Genomic DNA, 24,355 nt, shown 5'->3' with positions numbered 1-24,355 from the left:
CTCTCTCCCCCCGCCGGGGGCCCGGACTCCTTGTCTCGCTAAACTTCTAACATCTGGCGCCCGAACAGGGACACGGAACACGAACTTGGAACACGGAACCCGGGATTCGATCTCGGAGCTCGGAGATCGGCCTCGGACTGGCTCCGCTCGACCTGGCGGGAGCCTACTGCGGTGCCAGGGCAGCGCCGGCGGGCATATGAATCAGGGCCTGCCCCGTCCCAGCCTGGACTGACCTGACATCAGGGGTTCGCCGCTTGGCTGACAAAGGCTAAACCTGGAGTCTGCACAACCCTGACAGCAGGGACAGCGGAAAGACGCGGCTTGTGGCAAGACACAATTAGTGCGGAAAAGATGCAGCTTATGGGAAGATACAGTTAGTGCGGTTTGGTACGCAGTTTACGGTCTGGTACGCAGTTTACGGTTTGGTACGCAATTTGTGGTGGAGACGCGGTTGGCGGTGGAGACACGGTTACAGAAACGGAGGTGGCCTTTGGTTTACTTTTATGCTTTTTAGAAAAGCGGGGACTTAAGTACACCTTTATAAGGAACTAGCTGATCCAAGATCATTTAAAATGAAAGCTACAGAAACAAGAGCTCTCAAATTCACCTGGAGAGCAGTAACTAGCACTCTTGCAGAAATAAAAACAGAACAGACAGTTGCCGCAGCTGCCATAGAGACTTTAGAAAGTGGCAGCACGGGCTGTAGCAGCTCCGAAAAAGAAACAGACGCGGGACTTACAGAGCAGTGGCCAGAGACCGCGGTGGAATCCGGGGTAGCAAGGTCCTTCGGGCTGGCCGCAAGAAAACCGATTAAAAATGCGGCCCCATGCGTCCGCTCACTGCAGGAGCTGCTAAACTCGGCAGAGCCGGATGTTAACTCTCTGACGGCCAAGGGAGAAATGGCTGCGAACGCGGAAGCACAGACACCCGATCCAGGGGGCAGGGTGCAGGCGGGCCAAGGAGACACAGATGATGGAAGCTTGCCAATGTAAGTCCAATTATGTAGAAATAGAAATGTGTTTTGATAAGCTTTAAGCCACTTAGGAGTTAACAAGCTGGTATACTATATAAGTGCCTTTGGATTGCTAATAAATGGAGTTTTGAGGAGTTTGCTCTATCAACCATATTGGCTGGCTTGCTTCACTCTCCCCCCCCCACGGGGGGCCCGGGCTCCTTGTCTTGCTAAACTTCTAACATTTTGGGTGCAACCTCTGGTTAGAGGCAGTGAGCACCCATCCTCCGTTGCACAAACTGGCCTAGCTGTGGAACCCCCAACCCCACAGGCCACATCCACAGGACATTCATGTCAGAGGCAGCTGAGGGGGTGTCATAATCCATCAAAGATGCCCCGAAGTCTTCCCCAGAGTCATTCCTGAAGCCTTGCACCACAGGACTGCATGTGATGCCACAAACACAGAGTCTATTGTAAGAGACAATGGCAAACTTCCGCTGCCCCAGGGAGGTGCCTGGGTTTTCCTACTTAGCCTGAGAGTATATTAACCCAACAGATTCTATGATTTTCGGGGGGACCTTCACCACCAGAAAGGCCAACTGGAGAGGACCATCAGGACGCCAGTGGGATCCACAGAGCTGTGATGCTCTTCTTATTCAGTCTCTGTCACTCTCTTTCTGTCCTCCTACCTCTCTTCTATTTCTCCCTCTCTCTCTTTTCCCCTCCCTCACTTGTATTTACTATCAAATAAAATCCATACTAGTGACTTTGGCATATGGTCTCGTTTGCACCTTAACTCAGGCAGAGGCATTTCTAAGAACTGTAAGAACCGGATCTTAACACCATGATACTCTTGGGGATCAAGGCTCCACATAACTCCCCATCTTACAGACACACAAGTAAAGCCTACTGAAAATGCAGTTCTCCAGACAGCTCACTGAAACCAGTGACTCTATACAGCTATGAGTTCACAGCATCATGCAGGGCAGTTCTGTCCACAGATAGATTTGGTTTTAATTAATCCAGAACAAAGTTGCATTTTTATAGTGTTTGGCTCTACTAAGATATTTTTTGTAACACAGCAAGAATAAATTTGTTTAGACAATGATAAATAACAGAGGGGATAATGTACATTTTGCTGCTATCTTCTGTCAGATAAATGCTAGCCAAATACCTCATCAACTCTTACTGTGAAGACAGACTGCCAGAGAGTGGTAGAGAAATTTTGAACCTTTACAAGACACTTGAACCATGTGTCTTGGTCAATTTATATGCAGATCCATTCCTCCAGGAGAACTTTTTTGCACTGTTAGCCCAAGTTGCTGAACTGAAACCAGTACGAAAGCAACATATCCATAAAACTTATTCCCTTATATTCATAACTAATGTATAGTCACCAGTACAACCAGGAAAATCTGAAAGTTCCTCATGTCAGCAAGGGAAGGATTATAAAGAACTATTCCCATTAGTCATCAAATAGGCAGTAATTCTATCATTAAAATGTAAGCCCTTCTAGTATCACCACCCAGAAATTTAGTATTAAATAGCATTTATGAATATTCTTAGAATATGTATATGAATTTACAGCTGCTTAAAACATATATGCCAGAAAAAAAACAGATTTTTCCATTTTTTGTGCATCTTAGTGTGACTCTTCTCCATCAGAGAGGACACATAAGAGTTAAATTTCCATTCTGCACCTATACACTTGCCTACCGTTTGAAAAAAGGGTCAGTCTTCAAAGAATTGCAAGGCATTTTGAAACCTACCAGACCCTATTGACCCTATTGTAAATGAAGGACTGAGACTAGTAAGCCCTCAAACTGTAGCTTGGTAGCAAAAAGCCTCTCTTCAGTCCAGTTTATGTTCCTTCTTCGAGGGAAATATCAAATCCCACACTAGAATTACACACCACTGGGACAGTTAAAACAGAACTCCAGAATAACGCAAATACTACTGTTCATGTTCAGGACTAAATTAGACCCAGTAAAACAATCAATTTCTTATATCAAAAATTTCACTTCTGTTAATGAACTATCATGTCTATAACTTTCACATGGATTGAACTTGGCAGCATGAACATCTGAAATAGGCTCTGGGCTTTGTAATACCACTCTAACGCATTGCCAGAAGTTATTATTAACAAGAATTCCAGAACAGCATAGGAAAAAAATGCACTCGTTTCCCTGAAGGATGCATCCCAGTACATTCAGAATTGTTTGTCAGAAATGTGCATGGAGTTTTCTTGATAGCACAGTGTCATAGGTTAGCAAGCATAGTCCCGGAAGGGATGTCCTTGCTAAGGGGTGCTTACAGTTTCCTCTGGGACCTGATAGAACCTATCAGCTGGCCAGTTTGAATATGGACAATTCTTTAAGCCACTTAAAGTTGTGACCGCCTCTGTGATACACACTTAAGAATAGACAAACTCCCCCCCCCAAGCTCTCTCTCGTTTCCGGCACTGGGAAATGGGGCCCGAGCCCCAGTGGGCCTGCTTGGGCCAGGCTGGGCTGGGCCACGGCTCCAGGATGACCCCCCCCAGCAGGGCTGTGGGCAGCCAGAGCAGCTCGGAACCCACCCCCCCCCCCGCCCTCGGCAGAGGTCAGGTGGCCAACAGCGATAAGCCACACAGCTGCAAGGCCGAGGTGAGATTAACCCTTTTATTGCTGTGAAGAGCTGAAAACCTGAGGGAAAAGAGAGAGGAGATGCTTAAAGCTGAAATTCTGTTGTGAAGCTATGATACAGAGTATCCCGTTGTAATTTCATGAAGATATGGGGAGTGGAGTGTTCAACTCGTAAGCAAAAGCACCTGTGCTGAGATAGGCAGATGCTGACGCAGCTGTAATTTCATGAGACGTTTGGACAGGGAGAGATGGACCAGATGAGGACTTTTGCTCCAAATGGGAAAGGAGAAAACCTCAGCTCCTAGAGATGCTCCCAGAGATAGTCCTAACGATGAAGATGAAGAAGACCCTTTGCTCCCAGGGAAGGAAAAGGGCCTCTGTTTTTTGTTTCTGAATGGCTCAACCTTAAAATTGTACCCCAAAAACTTCAAGAGTGGACCCCCAAAAGCAGTTGTGGGAAAAGCTGCAAGTTGGGGGAAGGGACTCACATGTGAGCAGAGAGACTCCTCTTCCTAAATGGACTGAACAATATTTGGAAGTGGGTGGCTGTCTCGTTTTGATACTGTTTTCATAGCACGAGCAAGAAGGACTTCTCTTTCTAAAAGGACTGAACAAGGTTATTAGGGAAGTGGTAAACAGACTGAACATCTTAATGGTTGTCTTTTTACATTGTCAGTGGGAGACGGGAGGAAGGTGGGGGGGGGAGGAGGAGAGTTCTGAAGGTGGTATAATTTTTTTTTCCTTCTTTTAGGTCTGTTAATAAACTTCTTTATATTCTTTCAAGTTTGGTGCCTGCTTTGCGTTTCTCCTAATTCTTATCTCACAGAAGATATACAGTAATGAGTATTTTGGACCAAACCACTACACACAGCAACTGCTTTTTTATCCTTTTTCTTCATTTTAGTCCAATTGTTTAGAAACTAGCAAACCTGAGAATTAATGCAACATGAAACCGCAGAGACCATTGGCAACCAGAATAAAAGATTTTAGTAGATTACTAGGAAAGCAATGTTACACCTTTCCCTGGAGATTTTCTTCTGTTAAGTTCAATGTAAAGCAAGTTATTAGCACTTGCTTTGTGTTTGATATATTCTTTTGCACAAAGGTCATTACCAAACACATTCATTGGTTCGTATTATCAAATATTCCAGAGCAAAGGCTAAGTCGTACAAGGAGAATGGTAAAAAAAGACACTTCTGACAGCTCTCTTGGGTATTCATAATTCCCAGAGTGGATGGCAGGAAATCTGGAACACTGGTGAGAACTCAAGTCTGTCCTTAATTCTGTCATGCTGACAAGGCTTTCCCCACTGGTTCTCCTATGCAAAGAAGAATTCCAAATGGATGCACTCCGAACACATGCCCCCATTCTCTCGTGCCTGGAATGGACTTCTGAAAAATCAGCTCTTCTATTGGGGGAATACGCAAAATCACAGGAGCATGACATAAAGCACAAAGACAGATTGGAAGTCATCTACAATATGCCAGGCAAGTCCCTGATGTCCCAAAATAGTGAATGCAAGAGTGATACAGCAAATAAGATGAGTCCTAGTGCGTTGCCCATCCTCACAGCCCCTGGCTGGGAAACTTCCATTCAAACAGCCAATCACCCTTCCCTTAGAAAAATGGTGGCCAAATCCAATTGCCTACTGCAAACAGGTCCTGGACTCCAGTTTCCCTAAACCATGCCTGGGCATTGTCTCTGGCTAACAGACATAGGTCCAAACCTGGAGTGCTGGTACAGCTGAAGTAACTAAGGATATAAGCACACTGGATGACAGCAAGTTATAGGGCATTACCACAAGTCAGAGAAGATTACTAGCAAGTTGAAAAATAAATATTCAGAGAGTTTATTTAAAGCTGAAATAACTCATGCTAAGGAGATAACCTACATTATTATTATTATTATTATTATTATTATTATTATTATTATTATTACTACTACTACTACTACTACTACTATTATTCACTAAAACTTTATACCGTATCAAGTAATAAGAATTTTTTAATCACTATGACATATTCTTTTGTGACAAATATTCTTTTCTATGCCATTGAAAATTGGCTTCACAAATCGTCAAGCAGAATTCTTTGTTTATTCTTACACTTCTAAAAATAACTTCCATTTTGAATGACTCCAAAACTAGAAAACATCAAGAGTTACAATAAATCTCAACCCCTTCTCAATACACAACACATTCATTAATTGTTTTAAATTGACAGCTCTCCCTACTCTTAACTCAATCGCTTGCAACTTGAGAGAAGAAGCAAGTCTCAAGTCCTGGTAGCAAGAAAAAGAGCTCTTTTCTCCAATGTCACAATCAAGTTTTCAGTCATAAAATGACTAAAGGTTAAGCTTTGGCTAAATTACTATCTTCCCAAATTTCAAAACATGAAATTAGAAATTAAAAAATAAACCACTACATTTTGAGCTTCAATTGTCATTGGAAAAAAAAAGGAAAAAATCCGTCTTGTGTACATTTTCTAGACCATGCACAAAAGATGAACAAAAAAGCCACTCTGTGCTCTGTGTGTTGCTTGAATCTTAAATTGTTGTAGATTATCATCACCCCAGGATGGTATACAGCTACATATTTCCTGGAGAGAGACATTTTGGTTTGCTTTGTTTCACTTGCTGTTAAAAAGTTTGTGAAAATAATTTAGAAGATTGAAAGAAATACCATCAAGGTGTTACTTTAGAGGAATCATGTTAGAAGTGTAAAAAGACGAGAAGCCCGGGCCCCGGCGGGGGGGAGAGAAGCAGTCCAACCAATATGGTTGATAAGAGCAAACCTCCATTTATTAGCAATCCAAAGGCACTTATATAGCATACCAGCTTGTTAACTCCTAAGTGGCCTAAAGCTTATCAAAACACATTTCTACTTCTACATAATTGGACTTACATTGGCAAGCTTCCATAGTCATGATTAAAATAATTCAGTGTCTCCCCTCCTTCACTCCCGGTTAGCACAGCTTATCAGGACAGCTGCACCGTTTCAAAAACTCCCTCTTTGTTCCCAGCCCTGCTTGTTATTTTTCACACAGGGACTTTCCCATGGAGAGTTTTTTCTCATACACAGGCCTTTTGCTTCTAGGCCTATTGCTTCTACTGTTCTTCTATTGATCCTATAATTCTATCAATGATCCATGCCCCTGATCCTTTAATAATTGCAACAGAATCACTAACTGCTACCTACCATTTTATCAGAAAACTCAACCACAATGCTGATGATTTAATTGAAATCATTCCTTTTAAAAAATGGAATTACAACTTACTATGAATTAGAACTAGGTGTGATTAAAATTAACCATTTCTCAAAAAAATAAAAATTCCATGACAGTCACTATGAGGGAAGATATATGGCTAAAGATAGTGAACGTCAGGAGGAATAATTTTAAGGACAGGAAGGAATGCATATGCTGATCTTCACTCTAGATTATTTTGTTCAACAAGGCTTCTTTTACATCGTGTTTTCAAATAATCTGCAGAAGCATATTTGCATTGAAGAATGAGCAACGGTTCCACAGAATTTCCATCTTGAAAACTGTCAGAATTCCAATAGTTTTTTACTATTTATAGTTTCTTAAGGCCAAGCAGCTGATGTACTCCAAATTAATCATTCAGAGCTTCTAGTACTGCTACCTAAGCAAATGGCATGTTTCTAATGAATGTACGTTCTACTCAGTTTTGACTACCTGTGCTCAGCAGACCCAGGAGCCCTGCAGAGCACCTGTGGTCTGGACAGGAGTTCTTGCTGACATTTGGGAGGGTAACAGAGCACTGACTATCCCTTCAAAAACACCAATCTGTGTGGGAAGGAAATCCAGACACACAGAAGACAAAATGGTTGTGTGTACTGGCATCCAGCTGAGATCACCAAAAATTTAGAACTACAGCCTCTGCCTGACATCAGCTGTAGTAATTTAGTAATAGAAGACTCATTCTTGAATTCAATCATGCGTAAACTCTGTAGAATGTTTATTCTTAATTTCAAGTACCAAATATCCTCCATCTATTTTGGTTTTCATACTTATCTGAGCAAGTTACAAATGGGATGAACTGCAGTCAGGTTAGTGCAAGTCCTGTGAATCGCAGTTCAGCTGACCTTTTGCAATTCTAGATAACTCCTGCTGGCATGCTCAGGTACACGGGACCCTTCAGGATTCAGCTCCATAGTAGCTGTCAGAGCAAGTTACAGCAGTTGAATAGACATTTTGAAGAAAAAGCTAGCAAACCTGTTCCTAAGGGCTGCATAATATTTTGTGATCCCTATTATTTCATTGTCTGTAAAAAGGGACAGGCATACCAGAACAAGGCTGTTTTGTTCATTTCTCTCTCGATGCCCTCGTTTGCTATTCAACAGCATAGCACTACAGTTATTCATACTATTATTCTGACTTGCAGGTTTAAATCGCTCACTTTTCATCCTATGCATGAATAAGCCAGCTCTTGACAAGACTGTTTTATTTATTCGTAAGCATGTTTTTCCTTGAAATGTTCCTTCTTGTTTCTGCAGGAAATGAAAAATCAGCCTAGTATAGAACACATATTATGTGCCTCTAAAGGGTGATAGAAACGTATTTTTCTTATGCACTTTACGCTAAATTGAACTTCCATTCTTTGTGCTCACTAATCCACAAAAGGCAAGAAAAAAGATCAGAGTGCTTTATTGCTATCTCCTACTTTCTCCTTCATAGAAATGGACCATGACATCAATTAATCACTCCCAAAATGAAGATTATAAAGAAAAGAAAGCAAGGTAATCTTATTTTACCTGATGACCAAAAGGAAAATAAAATTACTAAAAGTAATTCCTTTTCTCATTTTCCAACAAAACCTCCTTCAACAAATACTTTGGATGAAACAGACTGTCTGACAAATCATGAAAAGTATATTGAAAGTTCCACATTTGTTGTAGAAAACATCCTGCTGACATTTTTCTAACCTATAAAGTTAGCGCCTGTTAGCTTAAATGTCCATAAATGTAGCTGTCTTAACGGCTAAATAAGAAGAAATCGTTACCCACATAGAAACAGAACTAAACATATGCAGACCTCTAGAGATTAAACGCCCTACCCTGAATGGAATCTAAAAACAATGAAGTGGCTAGACCCACGGGAATAGCAAGTACCATGGTGAATGTAGCCAGTGCAACTTAAAATACAAACAGCCTTAACAGCCACCTAAAATATATAGACAGCAGATCTTACCAATTGTGCCTCCAGCATAATACGCAACTGATGAAAAAAACCCACCTTTCAATTCCTAAGGGAGGCAAAAAAAGTCTTTTCTGCTACAATATCAAGTTCAAAACTGCAGGTCTAATAGTATAAATTAAAATGAAGCACTTCAATGTAATGAGAAATTCTAAGGTTAGTACATCCCAGAGAAAAGAAGACCTGACTGTATAACTGCTTCTCTTCTCACGTGTTTAAAAATAACCTTCTCACCCTGTCCCAAACTTGTTCCAAAGATAAGGCAGAAAGTCGGCTCCTCTTCTCTATCATGCTCTGAGCTCCCAGAGTCTCTCACTTGTTTCTAGACTCTCTCATTTGTTTCTAGACTGCTCCAGCTGAAAGGTGGCAGATCAGCATAGCACGTGAAGCACCATTACAACCACAGTGCTTTAACCCATTAGAGCTCAGAAAGTAGCTTCTGGCCAGTAATCCCACTTCTTTTGCCTCAGAGCTGCAGTCAGGCACTCAAAAGGGAAGAGGAGTAGTTTTTGTTTGACTGTTTCAGTTGGAAGCTTCTAAATAGCAGCTTTCAGTCACTTAGGCTGATGTCTCTTCTGTTAGGTGCTGTTGCCAATTTCATTGGGAGGCACCTGTCTTGGTTTGAAAGACAGGTGTCTGCTAAGGAAGGCAGAAGCCTCCCTTGGAATGGCAGATGCAACCCCCTTCTCTCCGAGTTACTATAATTTTGAAATCAAGGTGGCTTTTAGGCAAAGATGTGGGAAACAGGAATAACAGTTCTTTACTATTATATATATAACCAGTCAAACAAACAACAATAACTATGGCAGTAACAGCAAACAATCACAAACCCAGTCCCAGCCTTCTTGGCTGTCGGGCCCTTTCCCCTTGTGTGCAGTTCCGGTTGCAGCCGGCAGGGATGCTGGCGACTCCCGGTGAGCAGGGCAGGTGTGATGGTTTCCCCGTGGCTGCAGGGAGTGCTCCGGAGCGAGCTCGGGGAGCACGCAGCACCGGTGGCCTGGGGTCCTGGGGAAGGATGGAACAAAGGCTTCACAAATCCCTGGGCAGCTGGCCCTGGTGCCCGGCCGTACCCTCGGGAGTGGCAGGCTGGAGTGGCAGGCTGGAGCGGCAGGGACGAGCACAAATCTCAGGTGGCAGATGCGATGTATCTAAGCGGGGAACCCCCCGAGGTCTAGGAGGCAGGGCGAGCATGGCTACAATGTAGCGAAGGCTCGAAGAAATGGCGGGGCAGGGCGGCCCCAGCCTGGCCTCCAGCGGGGCAGGGAAGGTGGCTCGGGGATCCTGGGATCTTTCTCCGCAGAAATAAAAAACGGCCGAAAAAGAACCAGCAGCTTCTCTCTCCGAACGCCGAGAGCGAACTTCCCACACCCTCAGGTGAAACAAAAAGAGCAGCCAGGTCCTTTGTTTTTTCTCAAGCACTCAGCGATTAGTTCCTTTAGCAATATGTGTAGGGGGGGAAATTCCTTTATCAGAAAAAAAAAAGACCTAGGACTAAACTAAAACCCCAATAACACCTCATTCTGACCCCTGAGTCTGGGTAACACAGATTCTTCCATCTTTGACCTAGACCTGGACTCCTGAAGAATGTTCCTAGTTTGATATATGTAACATGTTACACACTGAAGTTTCCAAACCACTCAGGGAACGGGTCAGTCCTGGCCTACTGTACGGAAGAGAATTGGAGATTCACCACAGCTAGGAAGGACTCATCAAAAGTATATAAAGCCACCAAGGACTACAGAATGAGAAATTCCCAAAAACACCAGAAGCAACATAAATTGAAAATTGAAATGTTCAAATCTGACCCGGCTTCAAATTAGGAAGGATGTGTAGGACAAATCTGAAGTGTATGAGATTTTTTTTTCAAAACTCTCCTCCAGCATATGCCTCCAGTGAGGCATACCTTTTGCCAGTTCGTCAAATTACACAGTCTCTCCTTTGGTCTGTCATACACAGTTAAGAAACTGCTTTGTAACAAGATGATATGTGTTGAGTTCTAGTACTTTAAGCATTCAGAACACCAACCAAACAAGCAAACAAAAAGCCCACTTTGCATCTATCACCCAATGGATCTATATCCTAAGTAGAATCAGTCACTGAGCAAGGAGTTCTTCAACCTCAAAATCAGAAGACAACCCTACTGAGATGGACTAGGGTTCCTGAAACAGCTACTTCTGGTACATTTAGCTGGTTGGCAAAAATGAAAGGAGGGAAAAAAACCCTACAGAAAAAAGGCCAGAATTTTTCTTGAAGAGGAGAAAAATTTAGATCAAAGGCAAATACAGTTCAATTGCAGTGCACAAAACAAAAGTTGCTAAGCAATCTGTAGTGATATGGCTAGGTTAACCATAGGACCAGGAGTTTCAAAGGATATTTAGTAAATAAGACAATTTTAAAGGCACAAATTTCTTGCTATAAAACCACCAATGTGTCACAGTTAAATAATTAGCACAATTCTTTGCATAGTCTTTTTAATAATCCAGTAGTAGCAACACTAATTTTGGAGAATTGTTTTAAGCACTATGAGGACAGAAGAAGGGAAAAACCCCATCAAAACCCAAAAGAAGACATAAAGAACCTTCAGGATTAAATCTATCTGCATTGTTGAAATTTATCACCAATATGAAGAGAGGAACAAGCCAAGAGAACATTTTTCCTAACACCTTTGTTTTTTAAGGCAGGTGATAATTAGTTTATAAAATGGCTTCTATGTATTGCAACATATGCATCTCAAGATGTCATGTAAGAATGAAATACTGCAAACATTGAACACTGCAAGTTCCTGGAATACAAGATGAAACCAGAAACACTGGCACAGGAAATCATGATTCTGTGTACAAGGAAATGGAACGTAATTCTAGGAGTCACAACAATGAGAGTACCACTATTTTCAAATGTTCAAAAGGAAGCCAGAGCCACTTCCATGCAGAAAGGCAAACAAAAAATCACCAAGTGAGTAATTTTTTTTCAATCCCCAGAAGAACAAAATTAGATGTAGTAATAGTAAAGGTTCTTCAATATGTTGGAACAGGCACATACCATCCTTGAACCTGTATTTATTTGGAATGTCTAAGTCATAACTTAATACGATCCCTGTTGTCCACTACAAAAAAAAATTAATTGCAACAGTACTTACAAAAATGTTAAAGTTCCTAAAAGGCATTTGGGTGTTTACAAACTTGTTCTTTTCTCATGAAACCCAGGAAATTATTGATGTTACAAAGTCCATGTTCCAAGCACTGTTTCAGACACTGAAGTATCTGAAGGACCTTCACAGGCTGCCACATGTACCACAGAACTCCAAGGACACTCCCATTTTCTGGAGCTGCCCCTTGAGGTTGTAGTGATTGGAAAAAACATGGACCCTCTTCTAAGTCGTCAGAATTGCTTTATTAAGCATACACCAGTATTTGTATGTTTTTTTGGTGTACAACTTTAGGATCAAACTATGCAGCCAGTGATTAGGAGACTAACCAGCCATGCAAATAAATGGTAGAGCAGATGTTTCTTGCACTTCTATCTCGGACACTCTCACATATCCCACACAGCCTTAGCGGCACAGTGTTCTGAGATGCTTAATTGAAACATTCTCACGTAGGTATTTATGGCTGCAGATGATCTTTGGTATGCACTTTCTCATGGGAAAAAGGTGCTTGTTAAGGTCCACCAGAAGCAGGTGCTTCTACAGAGGTCACACAAGATAGGGTGAATATCACAAACTGGGTCTTCAGGTATATTAACTGGAAGTACATAAAAAGTACCTCCACAAATGGAAACCTTGAAGCATATATTTTGGTTTTATCATATTGAAATAGAAGTAAAGAGAGAAGCTCAAAGAACCATTAAGTGCTCCACTTGCTAACAAAACCAGTATTTGCAGACCACAGATGCTTGCTTACTTCTATAGCAGAAGTATGCGACTGAGCTTTATAAAGTCAAGCTAAAACACATTTTACTACAAGTAAAAACAGGAGTTAAGAGAAAATTAAAACATCACATTTAAGCAAAGATTTCAACAAATAATAACATCCAAGACTAAATACAAACAAAGGAGAGGAGTAAGCATCACGTTTTTTCCCTTCACCCACACAAGCGTAGACCAACCCTTTCTTTTTTTAGCTAGCAGTTCTATTTACATATTTATACTGAGCTGAAATGGTCTAATAATTTTTCTAAGATTTCCATACTGAAACCTGACAAAGAACTTTAAAAAAGTGTAAAATAAGTAAAAAACCCCAAGCAAGCAAGCAAGCAAGCAAGCATGGGGTCTTATATGAGCATGTACCAGAAAGTTTGGAAATAATATTGTGTAGGTCAGATGGGTGCTCAAACATTATTGACCGTTTAAGGAATTGTTTAATCCCTGCCTTTTTCCATAGACAAAAAAATAAAATCAATTTTCCACATTTATACAGAAAAAAATAACTAATCCAATTTTTGGATCTGGTTGTCTTCCTACTGCCATCAGCAGAAGCTTGACCATTTATTTGGTTGAGTGGAAACAGCCTGGTCCTATTGGTCTGGACGCCCAACCACAGGACCAGGTTGCTGAATACATCAATAAATCTGATTAGCCCGTAAAAGGACTGAATGACTTTTCAATCATGACTTTTCAGAATTTCAACACATTCCACTCTAACGAAACGAAAGCACCTCCAGAAGGAACAGATGTAAGGCTGTGAGTGAAACTAAAACCATACTTCTACTGCAATATACAATATACAGTGACCCATATTCTTGTCTTCCTGATCCCTCAAATCCATCTAGGCTTTCAATATAATAAAATTATATGATTATATTTTCAACGGTGTATTTAAAATGGCTTCAAAAGTTTAAAGCTGTGTATAAATCTGGCCCTTTAATATGTGTTGGTTGACCCATGCAGTTGTTTAAATTAATAGAACTGAATTTTCCTAACAGGTTTTTTTTGCTCTACACTTTATCATAACAACAAAGGGCAAGAAATTGTCTTCCTGCTTCCAAAATCTCAAAGTACTTTCCACCTTCCTGCATCGGGCAAAATGTACAGTTACTAAGCTTTTTTTAATCAAAAATTATTCAAGGAAGGAAAAATGAAGAAGAGTAAGAGACAGAGAGGGATTCAGACATCCAAACAAAAATGGTCCAACACTAAGGGCAGTCATCTTGAAAAGGAAAAACAAAGGGTTAAAATTCAGGTCTCCTGCCTGACGTAGACAACAGAAATCAAATAACTCAGCGACAGCCTGTGTGATTTTCCTAACCACTCACTATAATGACAACGTAGATCAATTCTGCTTTTGCTATAAGTAGCAATAGTGTAGCTTACTTAAGCATGTGGCTGGCATGCACAAGCCATGCAAATTATTTACCCTACTTTATAAATATTACACAGGGAATAAACTCTCAATTATCAGTAGGTCTCTGCCCAAGGCACAGCCACGCAGGAACATGGAGCTGCTCGCAGGAACCTGCATTTGCATGAAGAACCCCCTTGGAGGCTGTAAAAGAAGGGTGGATGGAATTTGTGACATGCATAAAGAGAAAAAAAAAAAAATCTGACATGAAAATCGTGGGCTTCAGTTCTCATCATGTTGTTGCAAGAATACGGGAAGGAAACTTCAAAGAAAAAAATTAGTAATTCAGGCACCTGATTCACAAGCATGACAACAAGACTTAAAGAGATAAATTAGTACACGGAGAAAACCCTCTTCAGAAACTCGAGTGTAGACTTTAACCAAAGTCCTGTTTTTATTTATGTGACAACTAACTAACAAACTAACAGCCAACAAACCCTAACCCTAACCCATAACCCCAACCCTAACCCAAACCCTAAACTTAACTCTAACCCTAACCCAACCCAAACCCTAATCTAACCGTAATCTAACCATAACCACAACTGCAACTGTAACCCTGAATTCAGCACGATTGCAAGGGGCAATTTACAGTTTGGAGACATGGATGGTGCAAAGGCATGGTTATTTTTGGAGTCGGACTTTGGTTCAAGCAATGGAATAGACGCCCTTCTGAGGAGTGGGTGTATTTTATAGTACCATTCAAGATATGGTGGCTTACGCAGAAATAGTTTCTGTCAGAATCCAAGATGGCAAAAAAGGGTGGAAGTCTCATGATGCCACACCAAAGATGGCCACTTTACAGAAAGTTTTTTTAACCCTCTGTTTCGGTTTGGCCAAATTTAGAAATGTATCCTCTGAGAGAAGGCAGGTTACAACCATCCCTCCCCCACCAGGTTCGGGAAAAAAAATTTTTCCTCGATGGAAAGTGAAAGAGATAAGAACTATTTACTTAACAAAGACACAGGAAAAGGATAATGATGCAGGTGAGAGGTGGGGGGGGCAGGAGGTGCAAGCAGGGTTTCCCCGGCAGGAGGAGCAGGGAGAATTTTGCCTCCCAGCAGCTCTCTGTGAGTACTGGATGGACTCTGGGCTGAGCAAGATGATTCTCAAGGTGTTGGCATTTCTTTTAATGTAGTTTTGGTGAGATCCTGACTCAGTACCTTTATTGCCGCTGCTGTTGGCTGAACAGCTGCCCCTGATTTACCTGTGTGAGAAATGCTGCTCACAGATGAAACTTTTTGAAAATTTATTGCACAAAAGAATAACAATTAGAGACCTCAAATGGGCAGTCTACCCCAAACACAAAGTAAAGGGTAACAGCACTGGGCACGTGATCAGAGATCAGTTTGGTCAGAGGCACACCCTGCAGCTGGGGAGGTTACATTTTATACCCCAAAGTTCAGAGAATTCCCTCCCATGGCCCCGCCTTCTGGAGGTATCATGGTTGACTCGCTGGTTTCTAGGGCCTGCTCACTGGCTCACTGGTTGGCTCAATGTCATCCGGGGGTCTTCTTACTGGATCGTCAATTGCCCAATGGTGTTCCTGGACTTATTCCTTTATGATAATGAGGTTTACACCCATATTCTAGAAAATTCCCACCCCAACTCATTACACCTAATAACTATTTAAACTGATTTACAACTTCATTAACATTGATCAACAGTATAATAATCCATTAACAACTAACCCACTTTTAACCATACAAAAGCCAACCTTTGCAGCCCCTCCCATTCATAAGACCTGTGATGTCCCAGTTTCTTCACTGCTTCTCATAGCTCATTCAGTAGCTGGAATCCCAGTGATGCAGTGATGCACTGGAACTTCTGGGTTCATTTTAAGTCTTGCCAGATGCTTTTTATGAGGTTGTTATGATCCAGTTTAAACCCCGAAAAGCAAAGAAAGCTAACTCTCTGTGCATAAACTGGAAAGAACTTAGAAGGTTCAAAATATTCCCAGAAACGAGATTAAAACCAAGCAAGATTAAATGTTGATGCCAAAAAATTGATGTATTTTATTTAATAGTAAAAGGGGCAAAGAGAAGGAAAGAGAAAAGTTAGAAAAGTTAGAAAAAGCCAAGGTTACTTAAAAAGAAAAGCATAGGATAGGTCACCACCACACTGTGCTACCTTTAGTGCTGCCAAGATGGAGTGGGGGGAGTGAAGCAGTTTTTGCCCTTTTTTTTCTTCTGTCGTTTGAAGTGCCTTATCTGCCTTCTCCGATCTCAGGAGCAGTTTGGCATAAATGCGGCCGCCTGTCCTACCGAGTTGCAGGCGTGGTGCCTGGTCGTTGCAGCCGAGTCTTGGTCCACTCGCAGTGCTCTCACCACGGGACGCAGGAGCAGGGTAGGGGTTCCACAACTCACTTGTGACTCGTGACTCTGGTCCAGGGGGGTTCTCCTCAGGGGGGCAGTGTCAGCTCCAGGAGGCCTCAGAGTGTCTTGCAGCAGGCGATGGTGGTGGTGGGGGGGAAAGGCAAAGGTCAGGGACTCTGCCCCTCGCTTTTCCCTCCGACTTGCACCAGTTTTGCCTTCCTTTTTATGGGCCTCAAGGTGGGCTACCCACAGTCCAAACTGCCCGTATAATGATAAGCAGACAAAATGACGAGGCATTTTTGGAATTTTTCAGGTTTAAAGCAGTCATAATGAAAAAGCACTTTTGAAGCCTTTCAGGTGTTGAGCAGTCATAACGTTGAAGCACTTTTTTCAGCCTTTCTCTTATTATTAGGCTCTCACAGAGGTTAAATTCCAGTGAATCTGTACCAAAAAATGGAGGCCCTGAAGCAGAAGAAGCTGTGCTGCAGGACCTGGTGGCCTTGGTATGCCCCTGCCTGTACCTGTTCATGTGTTCCCCTGCTGTGCTGTCAGTGCTGCCTGCCAGAGTGGTGGGGATGGGCAGATCCAAAGAACTGGAGTTAAACCCCATGGAGCCATTTTGGAGTGAGTGGATGGGACTGAGGCAGAGCTGCTCAGGGATGGAGGTGGGAACTGAAGCCTTCACAGGGAAAGGTGTCTGATCATCACAGTCCTCTGCTTTTCCTATGACAGCAGCTGTCCTTGGTCAGTCCTGCTGTCTGTAGGGAGTTAAAATTTCCTTAAGGATTTGCTCAAGGGTATTGAGCAGTGATCAGTGAGATCCATTTCCTGAGAGGAGTCCTTGAAACAGAACTGTGAGAAATGAAGATGCTGCAGCTGGAGCGATGGGAATGGAGAGTGAATGTTGTCTGGTGAGTCTCCTGATGTTCCTGATGTTAAGCTGTGCTGTCACCAAGTGACCTCATTCTGATTTAAACTGTCTCAATGTGCTGAAAGTGCACATTGAAGTACAAAATGCCTGTGGGAAGCGTCATGTTCCCAAGGGAATGCTTTAGGGATGTGCAGCTTCTGAATTACACAAATAATAAAGGTTCCCACAGAAACCTGCTTGGCTGTGGTTCTGGGACAGGAGTGTCAGGAAAATGGCATCTTCAGTGCCGCCTCAATAATTCTTTTCCTTGGAGCTCTCAGGATCAGGATGAAATGGTGTTCATGCCCCACAGGCAAAGTGTGGAGCAGGATCAGTGCTGTAACCGTGTCTTTTCCTGCTCTCTGCACTCTCTCAAGGATGGCCTGGAGTGCTCTGGCTCATGGCAATTTATTCTGTATGTAAGAGATTCCTGTGCCTGCCTGTGCAGCTGGGACAGTCGCTGGGCGTCCCATGGAATCCCTGAGGCTGGGGAAGCTCTATGAGACCATCAGGTCCAACTGCTGCCCCAGCACTGCTGGGCCACCCCCAACTCATGTCCCCAGGTGCCACATCAAGAACCACCCACTGAGTGACATGAAATGGGGTGAGGGCTTTTCTTGGGGTGACTTGATGTTGTATTCCCTATCACTGCTCTATGCCCAGAAATTAGCTTTATGCCTTTCTATGCCTTTAAACTGAGCCCGAGAGGGGGGAGAGAAAAAACCCAACAAACTTTCAAAGCAGTTTTGCAGTTTGTTTTCATGTTTTTCGAGGACACAGAGACAGAGATGGCTCTCTGCATTCAGTGGTGGCAGGAGAGCCAGAGCGGAGGGAATCACCTGGCTTGCTTTCTTTCCAGCCAGCTTTCAGCCAGTTTTTCAGCTCCTTTTCCTCCAGAGAGTTGAACTTTGTTTTCCTGGGACTCCAATTTTTTTCCCCTTCTTCCCTGCTGGACTGCTTCAATATCAGAACACATTGGAAGGACTTTCCACTGAGCACAGAAGGCCTGGCCCTGGGCCAAGTCCCAGCTCTGAGGAGGAGGGAGACCAAAGGGAGGACTCAAACATTTTTCCAGGTTTTTCTCCACAGTGAAAGATTTTATTATTTAGCAGTATTGTCCTTCTCCCATGTGTTTGTTAAATAAATAGTTTTTATCTCTTTCTCTTTCCTTTGAGGAAAAAGTTTCTTTTTTCCCCAAACCTGGTGGGGGAGGGGTGGTTTGTAACCTGCCTTCTCTCAGAGGATATATTTCTAAATTTGGCCAAACCAGCACAGGGCTGCAGGCACCGACAGTGTCATTGCTCACTGGAAGTAGGGCTGGGGGTTCCCAGAGGGCCTCCAACACTCATTCCTTTCTCCCTGGCCTTCTGGGGCTGCTCTGAGAATGCAATGTGCAGGGGGGGCAGCCCAAAGCCAGGCTTGCGACCATTTCCATGTGGTTCAGGGAGCCTGTGCCCGAAGCACTTTGAACTCCTGTGTGCTCAGCACGTTTTCCTTTGGGTTTTTATGCACTTTGAAACAGATTTCAGGATCTATCAGTGAATTCAGTGAATTATCCCAGCCAGAGACCTTTTTGCTGACCCAAAAGTAGCTTTTAAACCCCAGACCCACAAGGCTTGCAGTATTTTCCAGTAGCACTGAGAGACACAATGGAAGATCCTGTTCAGTGATACAGCTGGCCATGAGTACCAGGTCAGCTGGGAGACCCCTTGCTATCGTGTGTTTTCCTCTCTCAGAGGAGGAAAAAACACTTGGCTGTCCCATGTGGGGATTGACTGAGGCTATGAAGTGCAATCCAGAGCATCTCCAGACAGCTGGTGCTTGGGGCTGTGGTATTTGGTACTCAGACAACATTCCAGCCTGTCTGCTCCAGGGTTGGACATGCATTTCTACAGTTATTCAGGCTGGGTATCCCACCCACTCAGTGCTCTCCTGACGAAATCCCAGGACCAGCAAGTCCCTGAAGCTCAGGGAAGAGAAGAGATGAGTTCAAGGGAAGAGTATTTCCATAAAACAGACAAAAGGGATATTGGAGCTTTTTCTCAGAGCAGAATTTCAGTTATGTTCAGAGGTACCTACTCAAGGAAGGTCTATAAAGTAAAATCTGCATGGAATGATACAGGTGCCTCTCCACAAGGTAGGAAATAATAATTACAGGGGGGGTTAATGAATGGCATGAACTCTCCTGGCAATGATGAGTTTGGTTTTCCCTCAGGCTGAGGCAGCCAAACTAATTCCCACAGGTTTCACAGCCCCAGAATTCCACCAGCAATGGTCAGAGATCATCCAGATCACCACTGGCTCCAAAGAGCTTGATAAACTGCTTGAAGGTCAGCATTTTATTATTTCTCTTTCCTGCTGAAGCTCAGTTATTTGGGTGGGGTTTTCCCATGAACATGATCCTTGCATGGAACAACATAAGACAAGTTGTGGTTGGATGAAAGACCTCTAGGACTCTCTTGAATAACTGCTTTTATTTTAAAAGCTGCAGAAATAGTTTTAACCCTTTTAGTTATGATGCAAGACCAAGAGCTGTCCATTTTTGGATGTTTCTGGTTTATTTAAGTCCCTGACATATTTAGGGAAAACAAAACCAGGTATCACCATCTCCCCAGTGCTGTGGTAATCCAAAAATTAAAACAAGTAATTTCAGCTCTTCAGCATCTTCAGAAACATACCTGAACTTTTTATCTACAGCTTGAACAACCCTCAGGATGACAACCACTTTTCCCAGTCAGTTTTGAAACTTTCAGTCAAATTAAGTGTTTAACTATAAATGTAATATTTTATATGTGGTGTATATATACATGTATGTATGTATGTATGTATGTATCTATCTATCTATCTATCTATCTATCTATACCTTTAGCATGCGACCTTTTAATTTTTATTATTAGTCATTATTGTTATTTTCTCCTCAGGAAAAACAGAAACGGGGTCCATAACAAAGTTATGCAGGGAATTCTATACTGGGAAGACTCAGCTGTGTCACAGCCAGGCAGTCGCCTGTCAGGTGGGTGGTTCACTTCATTACAATCCAGTATTCAGAAACCACAGCCTTGGGATATTTGCTAATTTGGGCACTTTCCTTGACTTTCAAAGTGTTTACTCTCCAGAGGTTGCTATTCCATAAAATATTAGAGGCTTGGACTTAATTTGATAATTTTGTTGACTCCCTAAACTTCCTAGCTCAAAGCTGAGCACCTGTTCTCTTGTGTGGAATCATGGAATCCTGGGATAGTTTGGGTTAGAAGGGACCATACAGTTCCATGGGCAGGGACACCTTCCACTAGACCTGGTTGCTCCAAGCCCCATCCAACCTGGCCTTGAGCACTGCCAGGGATGGGGCAGCCACAGCTTCTCTGGGCAGCTTCTGCCAGGGCCTCAGCACCTTCATAGGGAATAATTTCTTCCCAATACCCCATCTATTCCTGCCCTCTGTCAGTGGGAAGCCATTTCTCCTTGTCCTGGCACTCTGGGGTGACAGGTACTACAAAGAAGGTGGTGGAGATGGGAACCAGGAATCTTTCCTCTTGCTTTTGCCTGCTAAATGGGACTTTAATCATAATAACTTGGGATATTATTTTTTGTAAGGGCATGTGGCAATATCTGCTGTATTTATGGATACTTTATTCCCTTTTCATTCCTTTCCTTCTCCTTTAGCTCCCCATGGACAGCGAGGGTGGCGAGGGAAAAGCCACATCCATGGACTTGGAGGGGAGCTTCCATCCAGAGCAGCTCCTGGCTGTGGCTGAAAGGTCTGTGATTGGAGGACAGGAATATATTGACTCACTACTCAGTTGGAAGATGTTTTCCACAGTTCCTGGAGGTTGATTTGGCAGGTGCTCCCTTTGCATACCACTGGTGTTGATCTTTTTCTCCCATCTCTGCCAGTCTGTCCCCACAGCTCTCATGTCATTGTTCCTCAGCACGAGGTGATTTCCCTCTCTTTTGCTACTGGAAGGGAATGGGTGGTTCCCAAGCAGTTGGGGACAGTACTGGCTGGATCCTGTTAGCTCTTTCTGAAAGGAATTTCATCTAATCCTGCTGGCTTCTCCTGCAGCAAGGAGTGCTCCCATGTTACATGTCACCAGGGCATATTTGGCAAGCAAGCAGAGGAAAGGAAGTGAAATGATGTTTGCAGCAGGCACAGGTGTGTCTGTGCTGGCCACATACAGTGTCCTTGGAATCATGGAATTGTTCAGGTTGGAGAAACCCTCTGAGATCACGGTGCCCAGCCATTCCCCCAGCACTGCCAAGGCCGCCACTGTCACGTGTCCCCAAGTGCCACATCAACACTGCTTTAAATCCCTCCAGGGATGGGACCTCCCCCACTGCCCTGGGCAGCTGTGCCAGGGATGGACAGCCTTTCCACTAAGAGACTTCCTAGTATCTAATCTAAACCTCCCCTAGTATCACATGAGGCTGTTTCTTCTTATCCATTTAAAATGGTTCCAGTCATTCCATTTTCTCTTCATCACCACGTTGCATTTTTTCCATTGGTTTTTATCTCTCCCAGGGATGTGAGTTTTTATTCCAGTCTTTTGGCAAAGCTCCTGGCTAACTCATGTGGATGAAGTTGTCACTCAAGTTTCATCCCTTTATTTTCCCTGATTTTGCAGGTATGGTCTGTCTGGCAGTGATGTCCTAGACAATGCAGCCTCTGCCAGGACTTTAACACTGATCACCAGACCCAGGTGCTGGATCAGGCCTTGGCCATGATGGCTGAGTCACAGTAATTACACTGATTTCATGGACTTTGTTCCCACATAGGATTAGCCTGTGGCTTCTCCAGGGAAGCAGCTTGTTCCATGGACAGTCAGGTGTCAGCAGCGCGTCTTCCTGCTGGAATTCTGGGTGCCAGTGACTGGCTCCAGCTGATGTGGCTGTACAAACACAGGGAATTAATGGTTCCTCAGTGCCAGCCTGAGGAGCAACTTTGAAGCTCAGTTTATAACTGTAGAAACAGTGCTGATGATTTCCAAGCTCCCAGGAGACCTGTGGAGGCAACTTGGGACTGGAACCAAGACTTACAGCCCTGCCGGCTCTTTACCAGGTACACACTGCTGATCGTGGCTAGTGCCGTGGCCCTGTACTGCATGGATTAGGAAAGGGGGGGAGCTCTCTGCCAGGCAGGTACACCTGGCCAGCTTCCTGTGGATGGTGCTGCACCTGGCTGATGAGGTGAACATCAACTGGGCTTTATTGCCAAGGTAAAACTCACTGTTTTTCTTACAAAGCCCAGCGATTTGGTCCCAAGGGCTTTGTTGCTCAGTCTCTGCTCCCATTGGTTTGGAGAGGCTTGCTCCCACAGTAATGGACACCAGGAGTGTCCCTGTGTCCTTTTTCCCTGCTTTTCTGTTCTGATTGTGAAAAATAACTGGGTTTTGGTTGTTTCTCCTGTATGGCAATCATTTCCACAAACTGGGTGGTGGCACAGGTAGATGGAGCTGCCACATTTGCTGCAGATCCCAAAAAACCCATCGGAAGGAGTATCATCGCTCATGCTTCCTCCACCAGCTGAGACAAAAGATGGTCATATCCCAGTTTTATAGAACTGGCCGAGTAGCTTGTACTTCTGGGATTTCCATAGTCTGTTCATGGTACTTCACCTTAGTGGTGCTCTGGGCTCTCAGTCTGCAGGGAAATTAACATCTCAGGCAGTTCTTACAGCTCTACTTAATGGTTTGTGGATTATGATGATTTTCTGGAAGTAGGCTGTCCATTCTAGCCCATTGTCTTTCCTCCCTCTGTCACACTGTACCTGCGGAAAGGCCGAGGTGAGACAGGATCTGACTCACCGTGTCTTGCTGAGGCTGCTGTGTTTGCTATCAGTGCTGATGGAGTGGGAGATCCTAAATACTGAAAACTCCTTTTTTTCCCGAGTCCCAAGACTCTGTGTCCATAAGAGGCTCCTTTCTTGGTGGCACCTTAGGGATACTTCTCAAGGCATCAGGCAGAGGAAGATGTGGTGTGTCAACATGGGAACCGTCAGGACACACTGAGCGGAGGCGTTTGGAAGAGATCTCTCTTTGGGCAGTAGTCACAGATTAGGTCAGTGTGCTTCCTCAGGAGTATTCTGTCCTGGGGTGATGTTATGAGGCCGCTTTATTCCTTAACTGTCTGCTTAATGCCAAGGACACTCTAAGATGGATCCAGGGGGCGAGACTGGAGCCACGGCACCCGCATGTGGATCAGTTCAATGGCTCAGCCCAACGGGCTTGGGGGCTCAGGGGCTCAGTGGGGGCTCGGGAGAGTGCGCTGGGAGCGCTGTGCTGCTCTTTGTTTTTTTTTGTTCCGGCCAGCTGGAAAAAGGTTGTGTTGGTTTATTTTTTTGTTCTTTTTCCCTTCCCTCCCCTTGCCTCATGCCTCCCTTCCCTTCCCTCTGGTCATGGGAGCCTGCGGGGTGGTCCCGGTGGGCCCACAGGGTGGCCCTGGCTGGTCTGAGCCCGAGTGTCTGTTCCTTCTCTGGGAATTTGCTGTATTTTGAGTTTTGTTTTATTCTGTTCTACCCTGTTTTGTTTTGTGTTAATAGACAGTTTGGGTTTTTTCCCACTTTCACTTGTTGTTACCAATTTGTCCCATTGGTGGAGGAGAAGGGGAGGCCCTTTTACCTTTGGAGGAGGCGCTCATTCTGGAGCACTTCCTCCTAAAATTTTGTCTCCAAAACCAAGACACATTCCCAGAGGACCACACCCTTTGTGTTTTCCTGTATCCCTTTGTGGATGTGGTGTAGTAAAATCTTGGTAGCTGCAGTTTGGAACTTGATGAATTTGAAGTAAAATTGAAAGGTTTGTAGAGAAGTGGTGATTGATAAAATAAAGCAGAATGGTATTTCACATGAATAATTTGGGATTGGTGATGATCCCAGTCCATAATCTTTCTGTTCATTTTCTTTTGGATGCTGCAACCTGCTGTGTTGGGGGAACTGTTCCTTTACATTTCAGGTGAATTCTCTGTATTTCATTAATTCTTCATGGAAATCTGCTTTTAATAAAACATGAG

The 24,355-nt window shown here is 43.5% G+C and overlaps 1 protein-coding gene across 1 annotated transcript; it reads left to right on the top strand.

Annotated features, from left to right (window-relative positions):
* The first annotated feature begins 572 nt into the window (after positions 1-572).
* Positions 573-23,216, top strand: LOC138100669 (DNA repair protein RAD51 homolog A-like). The gene is given in 11 exon segments (XM_068998550.1): positions 573-988; positions 16,853-16,943; positions 19,566-19,680; positions 20,272-20,363; positions 21,014-21,108; positions 21,973-22,019; positions 22,022-22,085; positions 22,407-22,454; positions 22,456-22,543; positions 22,758-22,870; positions 23,108-23,216. Coding segments are annotated over 11 exon segments (1,278 nt in total).
* The last annotated feature ends 1,139 nt before the right edge of the window (positions 23,217-24,355 follow it).

Source organism: Aphelocoma coerulescens, unplaced genomic scaffold, assembly GCF_041296385.1.
Source record: "Aphelocoma coerulescens isolate FSJ_1873_10779 unplaced genomic scaffold, UR_Acoe_1.0 HiC_scaffold_128, whole genome shotgun sequence".
In the NCBI taxonomy this organism is placed as follows: Eukaryota; Metazoa; Chordata; class Aves; order Passeriformes; family Corvidae; genus Aphelocoma; species Aphelocoma coerulescens.
This window is presented reverse-complemented; position numbering and strand designations above follow the sequence as displayed.